This window comes from Chlorocebus sabaeus, chromosome 28 (assembly GCF_047675955.1).
Source record: "Chlorocebus sabaeus isolate Y175 chromosome 28, mChlSab1.0.hap1, whole genome shotgun sequence".
Taxonomy (NCBI): Eukaryota; Metazoa; Chordata; class Mammalia; order Primates; family Cercopithecidae; genus Chlorocebus; species Chlorocebus sabaeus.
Genome location: NC_132931.1, coordinates 15,504,559 through 15,527,321, shown reverse-complemented (window position 1 = coordinate 15,527,321; position 22,763 = coordinate 15,504,559). Strand labels below are relative to the sequence as shown.

Sequence of the window (22,763 nt, the reverse complement as noted above, 5' to 3'; positions counted from 1 at the left end):
CAAGCCATGCTTGGAAAACGAGGATCCACATGTGTAAATAAATGGGAAGTACAGCTCAAAGGCAGTCACACACTTGTCATTCTTGTTTCTTCCTCCCATGACATGGAAAAGCAGGTAGAAAGATCTCTTGAAGGTTGCTCCGAAGCCCGTGGGAGTGAATGTTCCGGGGGACTTGGGGCTCTGCTGATGGAGGCCGGGCCACAAGGGGACAACGCTGGCACCAGGCCCAGTCACCTCTGTACCACTCGTTAGTAGTCTGGTTGGTGGCCGCCAGGTACAGGGCAAAGCACAGGTAGCCACCCAGGAGGAAGCTCAGGACCACGACAAAGCCCAGCATGAAGACAATCCGTGGAAAAGTCAGGAACAGGTACTGGGGGCAGAGAAAAGGCAGTGATTTAGGCAGCTGGACTGTGACATCCGAGAGAGTGAAAACCGGCCAACCCTGGGCCTGCCACAGCCACCAGCGCTGCTTCCTCAGCCCACCTACCTGTGTCCGAATGTGACAAACTGAACATAAACAGCACTGAGAAGCAGCCCAGGAATAATCCCAGTACATATAAGTTTCCTGTGGGATGAAGGAAGTGTTCACACTGAAGGAAAAGGGAAAGTTTACTCAGGAAAATGTGCTATTCTAGTTAGCTATTTATAAAATAAATGCAGACTTCATTCATCAAAATAAAATCCGGAAGGACAAAAGAGATCAATGTCTTTCTTAAAACAATACAACCCCAAAAATAGATGTACAAGGATATTCATTGTATCATTGATTTTATCAACCCCTCTTCCGAAGTTTTTTTTTCTTTTTCTTAATAAATAGAAACAGGGGCCGGGCACCGTGGCTCATGCCTACAATCCCAGCATTTTGTGAGGCCGAGGTGGGCAGATCACTTGAGGTCAGGAGTTTGACACCAGTCTGGCCAACATGGTGAAATCTTTCTCTACTAAAAATACAAAAATTAGCCAGGTGTGGTGGCGCATGCCTGTAATCCCAGCTACTCAGGAGGCTGAGGCAGTAGAATTGCTTGAACCCGGGCGGTGAAGGTTGCAATGAGCTGAGATTTTGCTACTGCACTCCAGCCTAGGTGACAGAGCAAGACTCCATCTCAAAAAATAAAAATAAAAAGGCTGGGTGTGGTGGCTCACGCCTGTAATCCCAGCACTTTGGGAGGCCGAGGCAGGTGGATCACAAGGTCAAGAGATGGAGACCATCCTGGCCAACATGGTGAAACCCTGTCGCTACTAAAAATACAAAAAAATAGCCGGGGGTGGTGGTGGGCACCTATAGTCCCAGCTACTCAGGAGGCTGAGGCAGGAGAATGGCATGAACCCAGGAAGCGGAGCTTGCAGTGAGCCGAGATAGTGCCACTGCACTCCAGCCTGGGCAATGGAGTGAGACTCCATCTCAAAAAATAAAAATTAAAAAAAAATCAATAGAAACAGGGTCTTGCTATGTTGCCCAGGCTGCTTTCAAACTCCTGGCCTTGAGGGATCCTCCTGCCTTGGCCTTCCAAATTGTTGGGACTACAGGTGTGAGCCACTGCACCCAGCCAAGAAACAAGTTAACTGTCCATCCATCAGGAAGAGTAAACTCTGAGATGGTCACACAATGGGAAAACAAGGAGCCATGAAAAATGATGTCAATTTCTATGTACTGATTGTGAAAAGATTTAATATATTGACTAATGAGAAAGACAAGATGCAAGGATTACACTGTGATCTTGTTTGGGTAAAAACGAAACTGACTCCGTAAATGGTGTATGGCCATAGGAACTGCGCTGCTTCAAGTTTTGTAAGTTGTTTTTGTAATAAGCAAAATGAAGAATTTAGAAAGTTTAATATTTTTGAAAGTCACAAGCAAAAAGAACATTTGACAAAACTCCTGATGGAGGAGACTTTCTAGTTGAAGTTACAAAGAAAAGAGATTTGATGAGAAAGAATGTCTGAACTTTTCTATACCAAAAAACCCCAAAAAACCCAAAACCCCATTCCCAAGATCCAAAAGATCCACAAACAAAAAACCAGTATAACAAAAGATTAACTGTCATTATCATATAAAGGCCTCAAATCAAGAGTTATTCTGGGCCAGTCACAGTGGCTCACACCTGTAATCCCAGCACTTTGGGAGGCCAAGGTGGCAGCACTTGAGCCCAGGAGTTCCAGGTCATAGTGAGCTGTGCTGGTACCACTGCACTCCAGCCTAGGTGACAGAGTGAGACTCTGTCTCAAAAAAAAAAAAAAAAAAAGTTACTATACAACCCAGCAGTTCCACTTCTAGGTGGAATTTACCCAAGAGAAATATAAACATAAAACATATGTTTTTAAACATAAAACATAAAAACATAAACATAAAACATGTTTTATAAACAAAAACATGTCCACACAAAAAACTTGTACATGAATGTTCACAGTATTATTCAAAAATAGCCAAAAAGTGAAAACACCGAAATGTCCATCAACTGATGAACAAATAATTAAAATTCAGTCTATCCATACAATGGAATACTATTCAGCCATAAAAAAGAATGAAATATGGCCGGGCGCGGAGGCTCACGCCTATAATCCCAGCACTTTGGGAGGCTGAGGTTGGTGGATCACTTAAGGTCAGGAGTTCAAGACCAGCCTGGCCAACATGGTAAAACCCCTTCTCTGCTAAAAATACAAAAATTAGGCAGGTGTGGTGGCTTGTGCCTGTAATCCCAGCTATTCAGGAGACGGAGGCAGGAGAATTGCTTGAACCCGAGAGGCAGAGGTTGCAGTGAGCCGAGATCGCACCATTGCACTCTAGTCTGGGCAATAAGAGCGAGACTCCATCCCAAACGAACAAAAGGAATAAAGTAGATTCGTGCTACATGAATTAACCCTGAAAACCTTGTGCCACAAGAAAGCAGCCAGGGGAAAAGACCACATATTGCACAATTCCATTTACATGAAGTGTCCAGAAAAGGCCTATCCCAAAAGACAGAAAGTAGATTAGTGATTACCTGGGTCTAGGGCAGGAGGGAATGGAGACGATGAAATGTTCTGAAATTAGACAGTGGTGAGGGTTGCACAAGTCTGTGAATACACTCATGCCACTGTGGTATACTTTAAAGGGTGAATTTTATGATATGTGAATTTTTTTTTTTTTTGAGATGGAGTTTTGCTCTTTCACTCTTGTTGGCCAGGCTGGAGTACAGGGGCGCTATCTCGGCTCACTGCAACCTCCGCCTCCCAGGTTCAAGTGATTCTCCTGCCTCAGCCTCCCAAGTAGCTGGATTACAGGTACTGGCCACCACGCCCGGCTAACTTTTTTGCATTTTTAGTAGAGACGAGGTTTCACCACACTGGCCAGGCTGGTCTTGAACTCCTGACCTCAGGTGATCCACCCACCTTGGCCTCTCAAAGTGCTGGGATTACAGCTGTGAGCCACCGTGGCTGGCCCAATATGTGAATTTTATATCAGTTTAGAAAAAGAAAAAACTTCACATTTGTTAGTTTCTGAGACAGGGTCTTGCTCTGTCACCCAGGCTGGGGTGCAGTGGTGCAATCTCGGCTCACTGCAACCTCTCCCTCCTGGATTCCAGTGATTCTTGTGCCTCAGCCTCCCGAGTAGCTGGGACTATGGACATGTGCCACCACACCCAGCTAATTGTTTGTATTTTAGTAGAGATGGGTTTTCATCATGTTATCCAGGCTGGTCTCAATCTCCTGAGCTCAGGCAATTTGCTTGCCTTGGCCTCTCAAAGTGCTAGGATTACAGGCATGAGTCACTGCACCGGTCCCGGCTCATTTTTGTATTTTTTGTACAGACAAGGTCTCTACAGGAGACCAGTTATTCAATCATCTGTTGATGGACATTTGGATGTTGCCCAGGCTGGTCCTGAACTCCTGGCCTCATGTGATCCTCCCACCTTGGCCTCCAAAACTGTTGGGATTACAGGCCCCACCTAACTTCATGCTTTTACTGGGAAAATAAATGTCCTTTTTGCAATTCTGAAACTTGAAGTCAGAAACCTACAGCATAATTACCTGAATAAGGAAGACCGTGTCCATAACATGGAGGTGTCCAAGGTCATCCACATAAGTCTCCTGGTATAGATCCGACATCACCACCAAGTGGATCAGAAAAGTGGTGCTCACAATGGCGACAGTGGCAGCCGAGGCCGTCAAGGTCAAGAGGTAGATGAGGAAGTACCTGATGTTCCAGGCCCCGATGCAGTTGTTCACCCAAACACAGTGATGGTCGAAACGGTGCACACACCAGTTACACACACCTGCACAGAAACGAGGGGGCATGTCCTGGGATGGTGCTTGATGAGACAAGGATGCCACACACCTGCTGAGATTTTCACAGTCTGACCACTGGATGTATAATCAGAGGGAAATGGCACTGCTTAGTTCCAAACTAAGCTTTTGGAAGTGCAGTGTCCAGTACAGGAGCTGCCAGCCAAATGTGGGTATTGAGCACTTGCAATCTGGCTACTAGAAAAATCTGAGGTGGTGGCATGGACCCGGGGTCCCGGCTACTCAGAGGCTAGCGGGAGGATCATTTGAGCACAGGAGGTCAAGGCTAGAGTGAGCTATGATCGCACCACAGCACTCCAGCCTGGGTTAACAGAGTGAGACCCTATCTCAAAAACCAAACCAAAAAATGGAAAGGACATTTTGTCAATATTGACAAATTTACAGTTGCTTTTTACTACAATACTCCTTTGAATTCAGTGTGAATATGGAGACAACAGAAGAGTTAGTTAATTTACTTGACTTGCATAGACATAGTTTTAAAACTGATGTTCCCGGCCGGGCGCGGTGGCTCAAGCCTGTAATCCCAGCACTTTGGGAGGCCGAGACGGGTGGATCACGAGGTCAGGAGATCAACACCATCCTGGCTAACACGGTGAAACCCCGTCTCTACTAAAAAAAAAACACAGAAAAAACTAGCCGGGCGAGGTGGCGGGCGCCTGTAGTCCCAGCTACTCGGGAGGCTGAGGCAGGAGAATGGCGTAAACCCAGGAGGCGGAGCTTGCAGTGAGCTGAGATCCGGCCACTGCACTCCAGCCTGGGCGACAGAGCGAGACTCCGTCTCAAAAAAAAAAAAAAAAAAAACAACTGATGTCCCTGCTTTAAAGTCAAGTCAATTCTTCTGATTAAGATGAATCATTATGTCAATGTAGACAGGGATGGTAAAGGAAAATGATTTTTTTGGTACCAAATTCAGATATTGGAAAATCTTTTTTTTTTTTTTGAGACGGAGTCTTGTTCAGTCACCCAGGTTGGAGTGCGGTGGTGCGATCTTGGCTCACTGCAAGGTCCGCCTCCCAGGTTCACGCCATTCTCCTGCCTCAGCCTCCTGAGTAGCTGGGACTACAGGCGCCCGCCACTACGCCCGGCTAATTTTTTTTTTATTTTTAGTAGAGACGGGGTTTCACCGTGTTAGCCAGGATGGTCTCAATCTCCTGACCTCGTGATCTGCCCACCTCGGCCTCCCAAAGTGCTGGGATTACAGGAGTGAGCCACTGCGCCCGGCCGGAAAACTTTTAAGAATGTACGCATATAGCTTGCACCTGTGAGTCTACTTTTTCAACTGTATATTTTATTAAATCTAAATACACAAGTATTTCCACATGCAAATTTAGTGTCCAAATCAAGACGTGCTGTAAATGTAAAATACACACCAGATTTCAAAGGCTTAGTATGAAAAAGAGAATATAAACTACCTCATGAAGAATTTTTTACATTAATTACATGTTAAAATGATATTTTACATATATTAGGTTAAATAACATCCTGATTAAAACTGTCTCCAAACACAGTTACATTTTGAAAAACATTTTTAAAAACTGTTTCTATTTATGGCTTTTTTTTTTTTTTTTTTTTTTGAGACAGGGTCTTGCTGAGGCTGGAGTGTGGTGGTTTAACCATAACTTACTGCAGCCTCGATCTCCTGGGCTCAAGTGATCCTCCCGCCTCAGCCTCCTGAGTAAGCCAGGACTACAACTTTTGTATTTTTTGTAGAGGTGGGGTTTCCCATAGTACCCAGGCTGGTCTTGAACTCCTAGGTTCAAGAGATCTGCCTGCCTCCCAAAGTACTGGAATTCCTGGCATGAGCCGCTGCGCCCAGCCACATTCTATTTTTGTTAGACAGCACTGGTCTAGAATCTTGGGCCCTCCACAGAAGACTAGGCTTTGTAGGACTGAAATCCGCAAATACAACATCCACAGAAACACCTTGTGGGGAGCATGTCCTCCCATGTGGTGAGGGAAGGGCTGTTATGCCCGGGGATGAGGACTGTCTACTACATAGGAACACAAGACCTGACCCTCACTCATCTGAAAGAAACCATTATCTCAACTCTACAAATAGTGGCCACAACACGTCTGGGGGTGAACTGGCTCTGCTTTTAGACTCAGGAAACAATCCCTCACAGATAAAGCCCACACATGTGCTGTTGGGGGTGCTGCTGGAGTCACGAGAACCACACTCACTGCAGTGCTTGGATCGAGCTGGTTTCCTTAAAGCACAGGTAGGGCACCTCACGTTCTTTGGAAACATCACTTCATCAAATTCATAAACATGAAGAAATAATGATTCATTTGCTTTTGTTATAATGCCTGGGAAAAGTAAGGACATAGGTCAGTTTCATGCAATATGGTGGACTGGATGGTCACAAAACCCGTCCTGATAAAACACAACTGAAACTGCTATCTTTAATATCTTTTTTTTTTTTTTTTTTTTTTGAGACGGAGTCTCGCTCTGTTGCCCAGGCTGGAGTGCAGTGGCCGGATCTCAGCTCACTGCAAGCTCCGCCTCCCGGGTTCCCGCCATTCTCCTGCCTCAGCCTCCCGAGTAGCTGGGACTACAGGCGCCCGCCACCTCGCCCGGCTAATTTTTTGTATTTTTTAGTACAGACGGGGTTTCACCGTGTTAGCCAGGATGGTCTCGATCTCCTGACCTCGTGATCCGCCTGTCTCGGCCTCCCAAAGCAATCTTTTTTTTTTTTTTTTTTTTTTTGAGACAGTCTTAGTTTGTCGTCCAGGATGGAGTGCAGTGGCAGGATCTTGGCTCACTGCAACCTCTGACTCCTGGGTTCAGGTGATTCTCCCACACAAGCCTCCCAAGTAGTAGCTGGGATTACAGATGTGCTAACGCACGCCTGGCTAATTTTTTGTTTTTTTCTTTGTTAATACAGATGGGGTTTCACCATTTTGGCCAGGCTGGTCTGGAACTCCCGACCTCAGGTGATCCTCCCGCCTAGGCCTCCCAAAGAGGCTGGGATTACAGGCATGAGCCACCACGCCCAGCCGTGCAATTCATTTTTAATAACGGCTTTATTCAGATATAACTCACAAACCTAATTCACCCATTTAAAGTGTACAATTCCGCCAGGGCGGTGGCTTAGGCCTATAATCCCAGCACTTTGGGAGGCTGAGGTGGGTGGATCACGAGGTCAGGAGTTTGAGACCAGCCTGGACAACATGGTGAAACCCCATCTGTACTAAAAATACAAAAATTGGCCAGGCGAGGTGGCGCACACCTGTAGGCCCAGCTACTTGGGAGTCTGAGGCAGGAGAATTGCTTGAACCTGGGAGGCGGAGGTTGCAGCAAGCCGAGATCGCGCCACTGCACTCCAGCCTGGGCGACAAAGCATGACTCCATCTTAAAAAACAAAAAAAGGAACAGCACCATACCAATCACGTGCTCTATATATGACAAAATGAAGTGAAAGTATTAAAAAGATAAACTAAAAATTTTAAGCGGTTCTAAATAACCCGTGGGTCAAAGAAGAAAAAAAATTAGAAAACACTCCAAACTGAAAGATAAGGAAAATGCTACACATCAAATCTTTTACAAAGTCCTCGGCGGCGGGGGGGGCCTCTCCTTGTTTGCAGCACTATTAGTAAGACAGTGGAGCTGTCACCATGCTATATGCTAAGAGCGTCAACTTACCAGGATTGGTTACACAAGTCAGGGTGAAAGAAAACAGGTTTACAACTAGCAGCAGATAGGGCAGAAGAAGGTAATACAAGGAGAACTCCAGCTCCTGACAGTAGCCAAATACTTCCCAGGTGTACTCAGTATAAACCATCCCTTGCAAGACCAGGTGCAGGACAATGAAGGTGTGGTTTCTGAAAGAAAACAGGCACATGGCTTGTTCGTGGGGGCTTCTCCTTAAAGAAATTGTATGATACTAAAGAAAGTAACCAAGGGCCAACCACTTCCTTTGGGCTTGAGATAATAGTAAGAATTACATAGAAAACTCTGTGAAACATTCTGCATGTATTTAACAGAAATACATGTCGGCCGGGCGCGGTGGCTCAAGCCTGTAATCCCAGCACTTTGGGAGGTCGAGACGGGCGGATCACGAGGTCAGGAGATCGAGACCAGCCTGGCTAACATGGTGAAACCCCGTCTCTACTAAAAAATACAAAAAAAAAAAACTAGCCGGGCGAGGTGGCGGGCGCCTGTAGTCCCAGCTACTCGGGAGGCTGAGGCAGGAGAATGGCGTAAACCCGGGAGGCGGAGCTTGCAGTGAGCTGAGATCCGGCCACTGCACTCCAGCCTGGGCCACAGAGCCAGACTCAGACTCCCTCTCAAAAAAAAAAAAAAAAAAAAAAAAAAAAAAAGAAATACATGTCAGTATTTTCCCAATCTTTAAATATCACTATTTAAAAGTAGACAAGTTAAAACCTCCGTCTCAAAAGGCAGATTAACTATGAGTAGAGGCTCCCAACTCAGGACTCCTGATTCTTTCTGGCCTTCTTTCCCTCACCATGCTGGAAACCACGAGGAGCTTCCTGAAGCTGGAGGATCTCAACAATTAATAATCAAAGCAGAAAACAGGAGAATATTTAAACTCTGAAATAGAAATACCTCGTATGGAAAAGGTAGTGAAGCGATCTGTGCATGGCTCTCTGAAGACATTCTGGAATTATACAGGAAAATATCTGAAACAAAAGGAAAGGGAAAGATTCCATTTCACTTCTCACTTCTCCACTCCCAAACAAATCAGACACTCCACACACAGCTGGCAATCTGCGTGAGAGGAAGTTTGGTTTCCGTATACGGGTAAAGAAGTGATTTAGCAGAGAATAAAGAGGGGAATTCTTTCTCCTGGTCTTCCCTTCACGCCAGTTCCATTTCTAGTCTGACTCTGAAGAAGGCACCTGTCAGGGTCTTCAGGGAAAGTGAGGTGAGCAGAGGGGATGAGTTGCAGAATGTTAATGTGAAGGCCGCTGCTTCCCCGGCCTGGGTTCAATCCCAGGTTCCAGCGTCCACACCCAGATCACTGGGCTTGGCCCAGGTCCCTCCCAAGTCAATGCCTTCCCATAGGCTGCCTGTCCCATTTTGCTCACTTTGATCCCTGAAGGAGGGGGGGCCAGTCAATGCTGAGCTTTCTGCTCATACATCCCCCAGAGTCACCCATCAAGTCCCCCAGGTGGACCCTGCTCACATCCATGCCCAATCACAGGCATCTAATCCAGAGGAAAACAGCAACCACTTCTCTCAAAGCACCACCGCAAGAGGACTTTCAGCAGGAACAAAAAACACACACAGACAGAGGCTATGGAATGTCCCACAACTGCCATCAGTGAAATCAATCCATCAATGACGTTGAGTGGCATCTTTTTTGTGGTTGTTGAGACAGGGTTTCACTCTGTAGTCCAGGCTGGAGTGCAGTGGTGTGATCATAGCTCACTGCAACTTCAAACTCCTGGCTCAAGGGATCCTCCTGCCTCAGCCTCCTGAGTAGCTGGGATTACAGGTGTGAGCCACTGCACCCGGCCTGGCATCTCCTTTTTGTCCTGTAGCAAAACCGGTGAGTCTCTTAGACTAGCACAGTATTCAAATTCCAGTGCTATCCAAGGATCATCCTTACCTGTGCTCCTCCCCTGGCCAGGCCTTTCAAGCTATGGGTTTTTGAGCAGACGCAGATAAGAACAAGACCCATCACTACCGAAGCCAGGTAGAACAAGAAGAGGATCAGGAAGTCCATCCTGGGGCTACAAAGGAACAGGAAGAGTGTGACTATCTGCTACTGAGATTTCTTCCATGGCACACATTCTCAGAAATCAACTCCCAAATGACCACCAAAACAGAATTCATCCAGACTTTAATGACGTCTCAAAGCAAAAACCAGAAAAACCAACAAACAAAACAGAATTCCTCAGGCACACACAACAGAGGCCTGCTGCCTCTCACTGGGGCCTCCCAAATGGTCCTGAGCTCCCTCCATCAAGATAAAAATTCTGGGCCAGGTGTAGTGGCCCATGCCTGTAATCCCAGCACTTTGGGAGGCAGAGGTGGGCAGATCGCTTGAGCGCAAGAGTTTGAGACCAGCCTGGGCAACATAGTGAGACCCTGTTTCAATCTAAAAAAAAATTTTTTTTTTTTTCTCGAGATGGAGTTTGGCTCTTATTACCCAGGTTGGAGTGCAGTGGCGCAATCTTGGCTCACTGCAACCTCCGCCTCCCGGGTTCAAGCAATTCTCCTGCCTCAGCCTCCCTAGAGGGTGGGATTACAGGCACGTGCCCCATACCTGGCTAATTTTTGTATTTTTAGTAGAGACGAGATTTCACCAAGTTGGCCAGGCTGGTCTCGAACTCCTGACCTCAGGTGATCCGCCTGCCTCGGCCTCCCACAGTGCTGGGAGTACAGGCGTGAGCCACTGCACCCGCCCAAGATAAAAATTTTGAATCTAACACTCTAACACTGTGGCCTGCCTTTGAAGCATCTCCAACCTGCAAATGCAAAATAAACGAAGAAAGAAAATGCATCCACCTTCCTTGCCCCCAGGCACAAATCATTCTTTTACTTCCTTAAATATTCACAAAGATACAGGATTTTCCCCCAAAGAATCTGCTGACAATGCCTGGAGAACAAGCATCTCCTAGAGGCAGTCAGGAGAATGCTTGCACCCAGAATCAGGCATCCTGTCCTAAGAAGCATCCCTCCAGGACACTGGCCACAACTATCAGGAATCACCCTCTGGAACCAGAGTCCACACACAGGCCTGTGTTAAAATACTGGATACTGTGGCCGAGCATGGTGGCTCACACCTATAATCCCAACACTTTGGGAGGCCAAGGCAGGTGGATCATGAGGTCAGGAGTTTGAGACCAGCCTGGTGGTTTCAGCCACCAACATGGTGAAACCCCCATCTATACTAAAAACACAAAAATTAACCGGGCATGTGGCACGTGCCTGTAATCCCAGCTACTCAGGGGCCTGAGGCAGGAGAATCACTTGAATGCTTGAACCCGGGAGGCAGAGGTTGCAGTGAGCTGAGATCATGCCACTGCACTCCAACCTGGGTGACAGAGTGAGACTCTGTCTCAAAAAAAAAAAAAAAGAAAGAAAGAAAGACACTGAGACACTGGACACTAGAATTCTTTTTTTTTTTTTTGAGATGGGGTCTCATTCTGTCACTAGGCTGGGTGCAGTGGTGATCCTGGCTCACTGCAACCTCTGACTCCCGGGTTCAAGCGATTCTCCTAGCTCAGCCTCCCGAGTAGCTGGGATTACAGGTGCATGCCACCACACCCAGCTAATTTTTGTATTTTTAGTAGAGACAGGGTTTCACCGATTTGGCCAGGATGGTCTCGATCTCCTGACCTTGTGATCCTCCTGCCTCGGCCTCCCAAAGTGCTAGGATTACAGGCGTGAGCCACTGTGCCCAGGGATACTGGAATTCTTTTCCATAGTGTAGTGGTTTAAAAAAAAAATTAGAGGCCGGGCGCGGTGGCTCACGCCTGTAATCCCAGCACTTTGGGAGGCCGAGGCGGGCGGATCACAAGGTCAGGAGATCGAGATCATGGTGAAACCCCGTCTCTACTAAAAATAGAAAAAATTAGCCGGGCGCAGTGGCGGGCGCCTGTAGTCCCAGCTACTCGGGAGGCTGAGGCAGGAGAATGGCGTGAACCCGGGAGGCGGAGCTTGCAGTGAGCCGAGATTGCGCCACTGCACTCCAGCCTGGGCGACAGAGCGAGACTCCGTCTCAAAAAAAAAAAAAAAAAAAAAAAAAAAAAAAAAAAATTAGAAAAGAAAAAAAAAGGTACTGGAATTGGCCGGCGATAGTCGCTCATGCCTGTAATCCCAGCACTTTGGAAGGCTGAGGCAGGAGGATCACTTGAACCCAGGAGTTCAAGACCAGCCTGGGCAACAAAGCGAGACCCCCATCTCTACAAAAAATACAAAAATTAGCCAGGTGTGGTTGCGCATGCCTGTGGTCCCCAATACTCAGGAGACTGAGGTGGGAGGATTGCTTGAGGACAGGAGTTCAAGCTTGGGCAACAGCATGAAGCCTTGTCTGAAAAACACTCACAAAAAGATACCAGAACTGGTTACTTTTGACCTTAGCAGACATGATTCTGGGCTGGAATTCCAAGTGAGATAAACAAGAAACTATTCATGACATGATAGGCGAGAGCAAACAAACAGCAGCAGTTCTCACCGGGTGATTCAGGGTGCCCGGCCTACATTTCTTTTGGTTGGATAATTTTCAGTTGGCAGCTCTGGCATTCCTCCTCCCAACATTCACAGATAATTCAAACAGCAGCTCCTCTTGGGCGCAGTGTGCGCCTGGCACGACCAGTAGCTACCGGACATTGTCCTTCCAGGAGCCTGGATCTGACTGCAGAGACAGATCAATTCGACACCCACATAATAAAACAGGAGTAGCAGTCAAAGGCAGAATACGTTGTGGAAAAGGATTTGGAAGCAGGGGATTTTCAGCACCCCCAGCACAAATGGGTAAGACTTTGGGAGAAATGGTCCAGACTAAGTTGCTCAGGCCGGCTCCCAAATCTTTGGGAGGCCGAGGCAGGAGGATCACTGGAGGCTAAGAGTTCGAGACCAGCCTGGGCAACATAGTGAGACCACTGTCTCTACATAAAAATTTAAAAATCAGCGGGACGTGGTGGCACGCACCTCTGGTCCCAGCTACTTGGGAGGCTGAGGTGGAAGGATTGCTTGAGCCCAGGATGTCAAGGCTGCAGTGAGCTGTTATCCTGCCACTACCCTCCAGCCTAGGCCACCACAAAGCTGGACCCCATCTCTAAAAATAATAAAACAGGCTAGGCGCTGTGGTTCACGCCTGTAATCCTAGCACTTTGGGAGGCCGAGGCGGGTGGAACACCTGAGGTCAGGAGTTCGAGACCAGCCTGACCAACATGGTGAAATCCGTCTTTACTAAATACCAAAATAATTAGCCAGGCGTGATGGTGCATGCCTATAATCCCAGCTACCCGGGAGGCTGAGGCAGAATTGCTTGAATCCGGGAGGCGGAGGTTGCAGTGTCCAGCCTGGGAAACAAGAGCGAAAAGCCCTCTCAAAATATAATAATAATAAAGACTTTGAGAGAAACAGCTAGTTGAGAAGAAATAAGCCAAGTCGGTAGCCTCGGGTCTCTCCCTGCCCCTCCCCATTAGGGCCTCCCGATGCTACCCGCATCCAAGGCACCTGGCCGGAGCTTTCCCTGGGGGCTGGAGCCCTGGTAGGGGGACGTGGAGTGCAGCAGGCTCTGAGGGGACACCGGGGCGTCCCCGGACGTGGGCGAGGTGGCGGTGGGACGGCGGCCCCACACACAGGGGGTAAGGGAGGGTCAGAGGAGGAGACTGACGGTCCTGGGACAGCCCAAGCTTCCCACAGCCCCGCGGAGGCGGCCTTACCGCCCGCCGCTGGGCTCCGGCGCCTCCCGGGCGCGACACAAGACTTCCTGCGGGCCAGTGACATCAGCGCGACGCCCCTGCGGGGCTGACTTCCGGCGGAAGTGTGCGAGGGCCTCTGCCGGTTGCAGGGCTGGACTAACAGTGACCTCCCCGGCGCCCTCGCAGGCAGCCTGGGGACCTCCGTGACCGGGTGTAACCGCTGGGAAGTGCTATTGTATTGTATTGTATTGTATTGTATTGTATTGTATTGTATTTTTTCTTATTTGCTTATGTATTCATTCATTCAGAAACAGCCTCACTCTGTCGCCCAAGCTGGAGTGCAATGGCGTTATCATAGCTCACTACAGCCTCCAACTCCTGGGCTCAAGCAATGCCTCCTGCCTCAGCTTCCCAAGTCGCTGGGACCACAGGTGCATGCCACCATACCCGTCTAATTTTTTTTTTTTTTTTTTTTTTTTAATAGAGACAGGTGACTCAGTATGTTGCCCAAGCTGATCTCGAACTCCTGGGCTCAAGTGATCCTCCCACCTCGGCCTCCCAAAATGTTGAGATTACAGGCGTGAGTCCCTGAACTGGGCTGGAAGTGGGATTTTAGAGCAATATTACCAGGAGACTTACAGGAGGACCGACCTGGGACTGGTGGGGGCGATAACACTGGGGCTGTGACAGGGACTAAGCTGCCCTGCGGCCTGAACAGAGCCCGCTCATGTCCCTGCTCAGAGTCCAGCAGGGGGATCCGGGTGGCCCAGGGCAGTCACACTTAGGGGGCTCTCAGACTGTGTCTGCGTGGTGGACAGAGTTTGCTTTCAGCCACTCACACTGTTGGGATCTAGCTGAACAATTCCAGCATCTTCCGTTGCAGAAGCGGACAGAAAGTGCAATGTGTACCCATCAGTCAGATTCCGCTCCACGTGTGTCCTTGCTCCTGATGACAAGGATATCTTGCTCTGTACAGCCCTAAATATCTTCCCCCTGGGGCAGTGACAAGTACTTGACCACAGACCTTGAGGATAAAAGGGAACGCTGTTTGATGCTAGGCAGCCTTGGGGTAACAAGAGCTGCTTCCAAACATAGCCCTGAGAAGGCCCTGTGGGGTGTCCTTTGCTCTGACCGTCTCTGAATCAGCTGAGGTCAGGGTCTATTCTTGATGCCTCTGAAGACCTGAGCCAGGCCTGTCCTCCTTTGAGGGGAAATGTCTGATCTCCAAACACTGGCCTTAAAGCTCTTCCCTTTTCCTGTCTCGTTGCTACCTATGTCAGCTTCTTGACGCTTTTTCTTTTCCTTTTTATGAAACTCCTTACCAACAGGATGCCTTCTCCTGTGTACATTGTATCCAAGGTCTTCATAAATTTATGGACCCAGAATTGAAAAGCCAAGGTTCATGCCTATAATTCCAGCACTTTAGGAGGCCTTGTGGGAGGGTCGCTTGAGCCCAGGAGTTAGGGAACAGTCTAGGCAACATATGGAGACCTTGTCTCTACAAAACATTTAAAAATTAGCCGGGTGTGCCGGCATGCACATGCTACTTGAGAGGCTGAGGTGGGAGGATTGTTTGAGCCCAGGAGGTCAAGGCTGCAGTGAGTTAGGATCACACCACTGCACTCCAGCCTGGACCGCAAAACAAGACCCTGTTTCAAAAAAAAAAAAAAAAAAAAAGATTAACCTCCTGGTACTTGGTCAGTTTCTGAAATCTAGGCGTGTTTGATTTTTTTGCCTTTTCTTTAAAACCTCCAAGCACAAACCTTGGCACCTGCATTTTATAAATAGCATAGGAGAAAACAGACTATTTAAGCTTAAAACCAAAAGTTTAATTCAAGCGTGATCAAAAGGATTGCATTGCTTGTGATGCATGGAGCAAAGAATTCCTCTTTGGAGTGTTGCTAAACCCTCCTGTCAGCTGCTGAAACTGGACCTGCAGTATCAGTTTTTTACCTGCTTCGAGATCAGTTGACAGGATCAACCAGCTTTACACCATGATCTCTTGCTCCCAAGGGAATGATGGATGCTATACCTTGGAAATGGGATACAGGACTTCGTAGCTACGCTTGCAAAAGGCACATCACACATGATGCTTGTTTACAATCAGTGATTTATTGGCCATGAGGAATTTTGCCATGGAGACATTAAGAAGAAAGAAAGGAATGGCCGGGCGTGGTGGCTCACGCCTGTAATCTCAGCACTTTGGGAGCCCGAGGCGGGCGGATCACGAGGTCAGGAGATCGAGACCATCCTGGCTAACATGATGAAACCCCGACTCTACTAAAAAAAAAAAAAAAAAAAAAAAAAAAAAATCAGCCAGGCAGGGTGGCGGGTGCCTGTAGTCCTAGCTAATCGTGAGGCTGAGGCAGCAGAAAGGTGTGAACCCAGGAGGCGGAGCTTGCAGTGAGCCGGAGATCGCGCCACTGCACTCCAGCCTGGGAGACAGAGCGAGACTCTGTCTCAAAAAAAAAAAGAAGAAGAAGAAGAAGAAGGAAAGGAACATAAAAGTATTTTTGAGCTGTGCATGGTGGCTCATACTGGTAATCCCAACACTTTGGGAGGCTGAGGAGGGCGGATCCTTTGAGGCCAGGAGTTTAACACAAGGCTGAGCAACCTAATGAGACCTCACCACTACAAAAAAAAGTATTAAATTAGTTAGGTGTGGTGTACACCTGTAGTCTCAGCTACTTGGGGAGGCAGAGGCAGGAGGATTGCTTGAGCCCAGGAATTTGAGACTGCAGTGAACCATGATTGTGCCACTGCATTTCAGCCTGGGCAACAGAGCAAGACCCTGTCTCAAAAAAAAAAAAAAAAAAAAAAAAAGGACTGGGTCTGTGTTGGCTTATTGTTATATCAGTAGCAACTATTTTAGCACCTAGCTCATGTAGATGCCCAATAAAAATGTATCAACTGAATGAATGAAAAGAAAACGATAACTTATAGCAGAAGGAAATCTACATCCTTGATATCACCTCCAAAAAAATTCCTGTGGCCAGTAGGTGGGGACACAGCTGTCATTATTAGCTGGCTTGGAGCATAATGTATGGGTGCACAATTTACACCCAAATTTCCACCTTGCCTTCGCTACTGTAATTGCTGCCCCGCGCCTTCTTTTTTTTTTTTTTCTTTTCTTTTTTTTGCGACAGAGTCTTGCTCTGTCGCCCAGGCTGGAGTGCCGTGGTGGGATCTCGGCTCACTGCAACCTCTGCCTCCTGGGTTCAAGTGATTCTCCTGCCTCAACCTCCCAAGTACCTGAGACTGCAGGCACTTGCCACCACACTCAGCTAATTTTTGTATTTTTAGTAAAGTCAGGGTTTTGGCACATCGGCCAGGCTAGTCTTGAACCCCTGACCTCAGGTGATCCACCTGCCTCAGCCTCCCAAAGTGCTGATATTACAGGTGTGAGCCACCACGCCCAGCCTTCAAAGTAGATTAAACAACCAAAGAGACATTTTGGTCCCTGCCATTGGAATGTCCAGAAATGATGCTGCTTCAGGAATGACTTGAACCAGCAGCCCAATGGCATCATCAAGAACCAATGTTCTTTTTGTCCCTCATTCTGCCTGGAAGATCGGCTTCGTCTGAAGACCAGCTTTCCTCCTGATGATGGGATGGGCACCATCCGTAGCTGGGGCTTTGTGCTTCCACACCCACATCCAATGAAGGGACAGTGGGGAGGTCTCCCTCCAGGTCCAAGTAGGAGTACTGACATTCAGTGTGATTAAGCTGGCTTGGGTCATAGACTCACCCGTGAACCATGATGTCACCAGGAAAATGGAATGTGCCCTTTGTCTTGGGTAAAACAAGGCTTCCTGCTGAAGCTGCAGAGGATCAGTTTCCCCCAAAGCACATGAGTTGCTCAGGGGAGGGGCTGGATTCTAGAAGGATGTGTGGGCACTACTAGGAAGGTACGTGGATGCTGGCCAGGTGAGCAATCAATCAGTGGACACACTAATAAGTGATATCTGGAATGATGCAAGGAATGTGTCAAAAATACCTCTTCAAATTAAGATTCAACCCAGGGCCAGGCACGGTGGCTCATGCCTGTAATCCCAGCACTTTGGGAGGCCAAGGCGGGTGGATCACCTGAGGTCTGGAGTTCGAGACCACCCTGGCCAACATGGAGAAACCCGTCTCTACTAAAAACATAAAACATTATCCGGGTGTGGTGGTGGGTGCTTGTAGTCCCAGCTACTCGAGAGGGTGAGGCAGGAGCATCGCTTGAACCCGGGAGGCAGAGGTTGCAGTGAGCAGAGATCACGCCACTGCACTCCAGCCTGGGCGACAGAGTGAGACTCCATCTCAAAAAAAAAAAGAAAAAAAAGAAAAATTCAACCCAGGATGAATGGAGGTGCAAGAGTGAGAACATGAGATGCTTGGGGCATGGTAGGAACTTTTGATGCGTGTCCTTCATTTCCCAGACTCAAAGACAAATCTATTAATAGAATTCCTCCCTGGCAGCCATCTCCGGGTGCAGATTCAAGGGAACGTGTATGCAAAGGAAGGAGAAGGAAATTTTAGTCACAAAGCTGCAGTTACAGTTGTGCAAGGTCACTCAGAATGGATGCAATTCCTTAGGAAGAGCAATAGTATATGACGAGAGAAAAGGCTGAGGCTCTCCAACTTCCTGGGACCAGCAGAAGAAGAGGAGATGACAAAGAAAGCCAAGGGAGGATGTCCACAGGAGTAGGAGCGAGGCTGGGCACTTCGGGTCATGCCTGTAATCCCAGCACTTTAGGAGGCTGAGGCTGGAGGATCACTTGGGGCCAGAAGTTTGAGACCAGCCTGAACAACATAGCAAGACCCTATCTCTTTTTTTTTTTTTTTTTGAGACAGAGTCTTGCTCTATCGCCCAGGCTGGAGTGCAGTGGCGCCATCTCGGCTCACTGCAAGCTCCGCCTCCCAGATTCACGCCATTCTCCTGCCTCAGCCTCCCGAGTAGCCGGGACTACAGGCACCCACCACCACGCCCGGCTAATTTTTTGCATTTTTAGTAGAGACGGGGTTTCACCGTGTTAGCCAGGATGGTCTCAATCTCCTGACCTCATGACCTGCCCACCTCGGCCTCCCAAAGTGCTGGGATTACAGGCATGAGCCACTGGGCCCAGCGCGAGAACCTATCTCTAAAAAAAATTTAAAAATTACCCTGGCATGGTGGTGCATAGCTGTAGTCCCAGCTACTCAGGAGACCGAGGTGGGAGGATGACTTGAGCCTGGGAGGTCAAGCCTGTGGTGAGCTATTATTGCACCTCTGCACTGTAGCCTGGGCAACAGGACAAGACTTTGCATCTTTTAAAAAAAACATTTTTTAAATAAACAAAGCAAAAGAAGTGGGAGGAGAGCCAGGGAAGAGAGGGTATCATGGAAGCCAAAGAAGATGTGCACCGCAATCCCCCAGGGAGGCTCTAAGGGTGAGGCCGATGGAAGGAACCTGGAATAAGCCTCCCACAGACTGTGAAATGTCCTCAGGGAATGGCTCTAGTAACCACTGTAGCCGCCCCCTACCAGGTTCTCATAACTCCTCTGGCCCAGCAAGCCACCAGGGCAGCTCCTCTGCAGAGCTGGCTAGAGATGCTATGTCATTGGATGGAAGCCTCCAGAATGAGGTAGGAAGGCCTTGGAAGCCGTGCTGCCTGGAGGAGGGGGATCCCTCTGAGACTGCAGTGTCAGAAGGATTTCTGAACATGAGCTGGAAGCAAGAGGACCAGAGGGAGAGGCATCTGGAATACACAGTGTTGGGCAGTTGTTGCACACACAGACACAGTGAGCTTGCTCGTTGCAGTAGCTGGCATGCCTCACCCTGACTGTCACTCTCTGATGATACTCCCAAGAATGGGTGGAGACTGAAACTGCCTCTGCAAATACAACAGTGAGTGAAATCTGACCTAACTGACTCCATCCTACTTCTAACCTCCAAGCTGCCCTTGTTCATTCCTGGATATTGGCCAAGTTAACTATGGAAGGGATTTCATTTAATTTTTTTTTTTTTTTTTTTTTTTGAGACTGGGTCTCACTTCGTTACCCAAACTGGATTGCAGTGACCAGATCACGGCTTCCTGCAGCCTCCAACTCTTGGCCTCAAGCAATCCTTCAGCCTCAGGCTCCTGAGTAGCTGGGACTATAGGAAGTGCCCTCATGCATGGGTATTTTTTAATTTTTGTAGACATGGGGTACCTCTACGTTGCTCGGGCTGGTCTCGAACTCCTGGGCTCTAGCGATCCTCCTGCCTCAGCCTCTCAAAGCGCTGGGATTATAGGTGTGAGCCACTGCACCCAGCATTAGTTTAACTTTTTTTTTTTTTGAGACAGAGTCTCACTTTGTCACCCAGGCTGGAGTCAGTGGCGCGATCTCAGCTCACTGCAATCTCTGCCTCCTGGGTTCAAGCGATTCTCCTGCCTCAGCCTCCCAAGTAGCTGGGACTACAGGTGTGCACCACCACACCTGGCTAATTTTTTTTTGTATTTTTAGTAAAGATGGGGTTTCACCATATTGGCCAGGCTGGTCTTGATTTCCTGACCTCGTGATCTGCCTGCCTCAGCCTCCCAAAGTGCTGGGATCACAGGTGTGAGCCACCTCGCCCGACCTTAAGTTTAACTTTTAAAAAATGATAAAAGCCCCTTCCCAACAACTAACCCTTCCTTGTTCATGGACTAAACCACCTTTGTAAAACTAATAAACAACCAAAGATTAGGCTTATGTGAGGAATATGAATTCTGCTAAAATGTAGGCTTACTTCAATGATAACCAGCCATTGTTCCATAGGTCATAAGATTTATAACCTCCCCAATTTCTCCTATAGATAACATCACTATTGGAAAACCTAAGATTGGTGTTCAAGGTATCTTTCAGATCCTGTATTGTAATGGACCAGCTGGTACCACTGTGACTGGTAAAAGGGCTCAGCTGGTCACATGATCCCACCCAGGGACTGACGTGGTGCAAGAAGATAGCTCCAGCCCCCCAGGATTTCATCCCTAGTGCAAACAATGAGGATTCCCCATTCCCTAGCCCCCTGCTCACCAAATTATCCATACAAAACCCTAGTCTCTGAATTTTCAAGGAGATTGATTTGAGTGATAAACTCCAGTCCTTCCACGTGGCTAGCCTTGCGGAAATTAGCTTTTTTTTACTGTAACACCGTTGTCTCAGTAAATTGGCTGTATCTGTGTAGCTGAAAGAAGAGCCTGTCAGGCGATTATACCATCAAGGGGGAGCACTTACAGCTGACCCCAAAGTTATGTTGTCAAATGCATCCTCCTTTGTGTCTCTGAAACCATCATTGCAAAATTATAACTGAGAAAATTATGACAGTGAAAGAAATCAGACCTAACCGACTTCACGCTGTCCTTGTTCATCCTGGGCATAGGCTGAACTAACTTTGGGAAATAATTCAGTTCATGGTTTGACTCTGAAACAAAACTGATAAAACAGCCCTAAACAAAACAGCCCTTTCCCGAAAAGACCCCTTTGTTTCCTGGGGACCAGTCTGACTTTGCAGGACTAACAAATTAGCTACAAGATTAGAAATGACAGTTTAGGGGCTGTGCAGCCTCTGGCTCCAACAGTCTGAACTTCCCCAGATTGCTCCTGGGGGTAACATCACTTTTGTAAAACCCAAGTTCAGTGCTTGAGATATTTTGCAGGCCCTGCACTGGATGGATCAGCTGACACCACCCAGACGAGTAATCTGGCTCCACCAGTTCTGCCATCCCACCCAGGAACAGAAGACAGCAAGACAACCTCACTTCGACCCCCTATGATTCCATCTCCAACCTGACTAATCAGCGCTGCCCACAAGCCCCTACCTGCCAAATTATCTGTAAAACCTCGGTGGCTCACACCTGTAATCCCAGCACTTTGGGAGGCCGAGACGGGCGAATCACGAGGTCAGGAGATCGAGACCATCCTGGCTAACACGGTGAAACCCCGTCTCTACTAAAAATACAAAAAATTAGCTGGGCATGGTGGCGGGCGCCTGTAATCCCAGCTACTCGGGAAGCTGAGGCAGGAGAATGGCGTGAACCCGGGAAGCGGAGCTTGCAGTGAGCCGAGATTGCACCATTGCTCTCCAGCCTCGGTGACAAAGCGAGACTCTGTCTCAGACAAAAACAAACAAACAAACAAAAACAAAAACAAAACACTGTAATCTCAGCACTTTGGGAGGCCGAGGCAGGCGGATCATGAGGTCAGGAGTTCGAGACCAGCCTGACCAACATGGTGAAGCCCTGTGTCTACTAAAAACACAAAAATTAGCTGGACATGGTGGTGCGTGCATGTAATCCCAGCTACTCGGGAGGCTGAGGCAGGAGAATCACTTGAACCCAGGAGGCGGAGGTTGCAGTAGCCGAGATTGTGCCATTGCACTCCAGCCTGGGGGACAGAGCAAGATTCCATCTCAAAAAAAAAAAAAAAAAAAAAAGAAAGAAAGAAAGAAAAGAAAAGAAAGAAAAAACCAACTCTGATCCCCGAATGCTTGGGGAGACTGATTTGAGTAATAATAAAACTCTGGTCTCCTGCACAGCCAGCTCTGCATAAATTACCCTTTCTCCACTGCAATTCCCATCTTGATAAGTTGGCTCTGTCTAGGCAGCAGGCAAGGTGAACCCCTTGGGGGTTACATATCCATAACTGGCCTTAGTGTGGCTGCTGCGACCGAGGTTCCAGTGGGACAGCAAACCTGTCTCTCCTACCCTCCTTTTTTTTTTTTTTTTTTTTGAGACAGAGTCTCGCTCTGTCACCCAGACTGGAGTGCAATGGCGGGATCTCTGCTTCTTGGGTTCAAGCGATTCTCATGCCTCAGCCTCCCAAGTAGCTGAGACTACAGGCACACACCACCACGCCCAGCTAATTTTTTTGTTTTTACTAGAGACAGGGTCTCATCATGTTGGCCAGGCTGGTCTCAAACCCCAGACCTCAGGTGATCCACCTGCCTTGGCCTCCCAAAGTGCTGGGATTCCAGGCAGGAGCCACTGTGCCTGGCCTACCCTCCTTCTTGAGTCTGCCCTCTTTGCCCATGGCTCAGACTTTTACTGCTCTTCTGTATGAAAAAATTAGTTCTGGTGCAAGCAGTTCCACTCTATGGTTTATGGTGTGAAACAGAAGCTTTTGCAACATTTTTTTCCCCTTCTAAAATCCCC

General features: G+C 48.1%; 1 protein-coding gene across 11 annotated transcripts; it reads right to left on the bottom strand.

Annotated features, from left to right (window-relative positions):
- Nucleotides 1-10: 10 nt before the first annotated feature.
- On the bottom strand, nucleotides 11-13,735 carry ZDHHC4 (zDHHC palmitoyltransferase 4). Of its 11 annotated transcripts, none has more exons than XM_008018747.3 (9): nucleotides 13,648-13,720; nucleotides 12,432-12,611; nucleotides 9,858-9,981; nucleotides 8,852-8,925; nucleotides 7,928-8,106; nucleotides 6,466-6,591; nucleotides 4,009-4,253; nucleotides 488-565; nucleotides 11-370 (listed from the first exon to the last, which is right to left on the bottom strand). In XM_008018747.3, the coding sequence occupies exons 3-9, from the start codon at nucleotides 9,972-9,974 to the stop codon at nucleotides 77-79; spliced, it is 1,113 nt and encodes a 370-aa protein (XP_008016938.1). In that variant the 5' UTR covers nucleotides 9,975-9,981; nucleotides 12,432-12,611; nucleotides 13,648-13,720; the 3' UTR covers nucleotides 11-76. The 11 variants fall into 11 exon arrangements, with proteins under 11 accessions (XP_008016938.1, XP_037851395.1, XP_008016937.1 ...); XM_037995467.2 differs by having other exon boundaries at nucleotides 488-590; nucleotides 13,439-13,708; XM_008018746.3 differs by having other exon boundaries at nucleotides 13,439-13,707.
- Nucleotides 13,736-22,763: the final 9,028 nt, after the last annotated feature.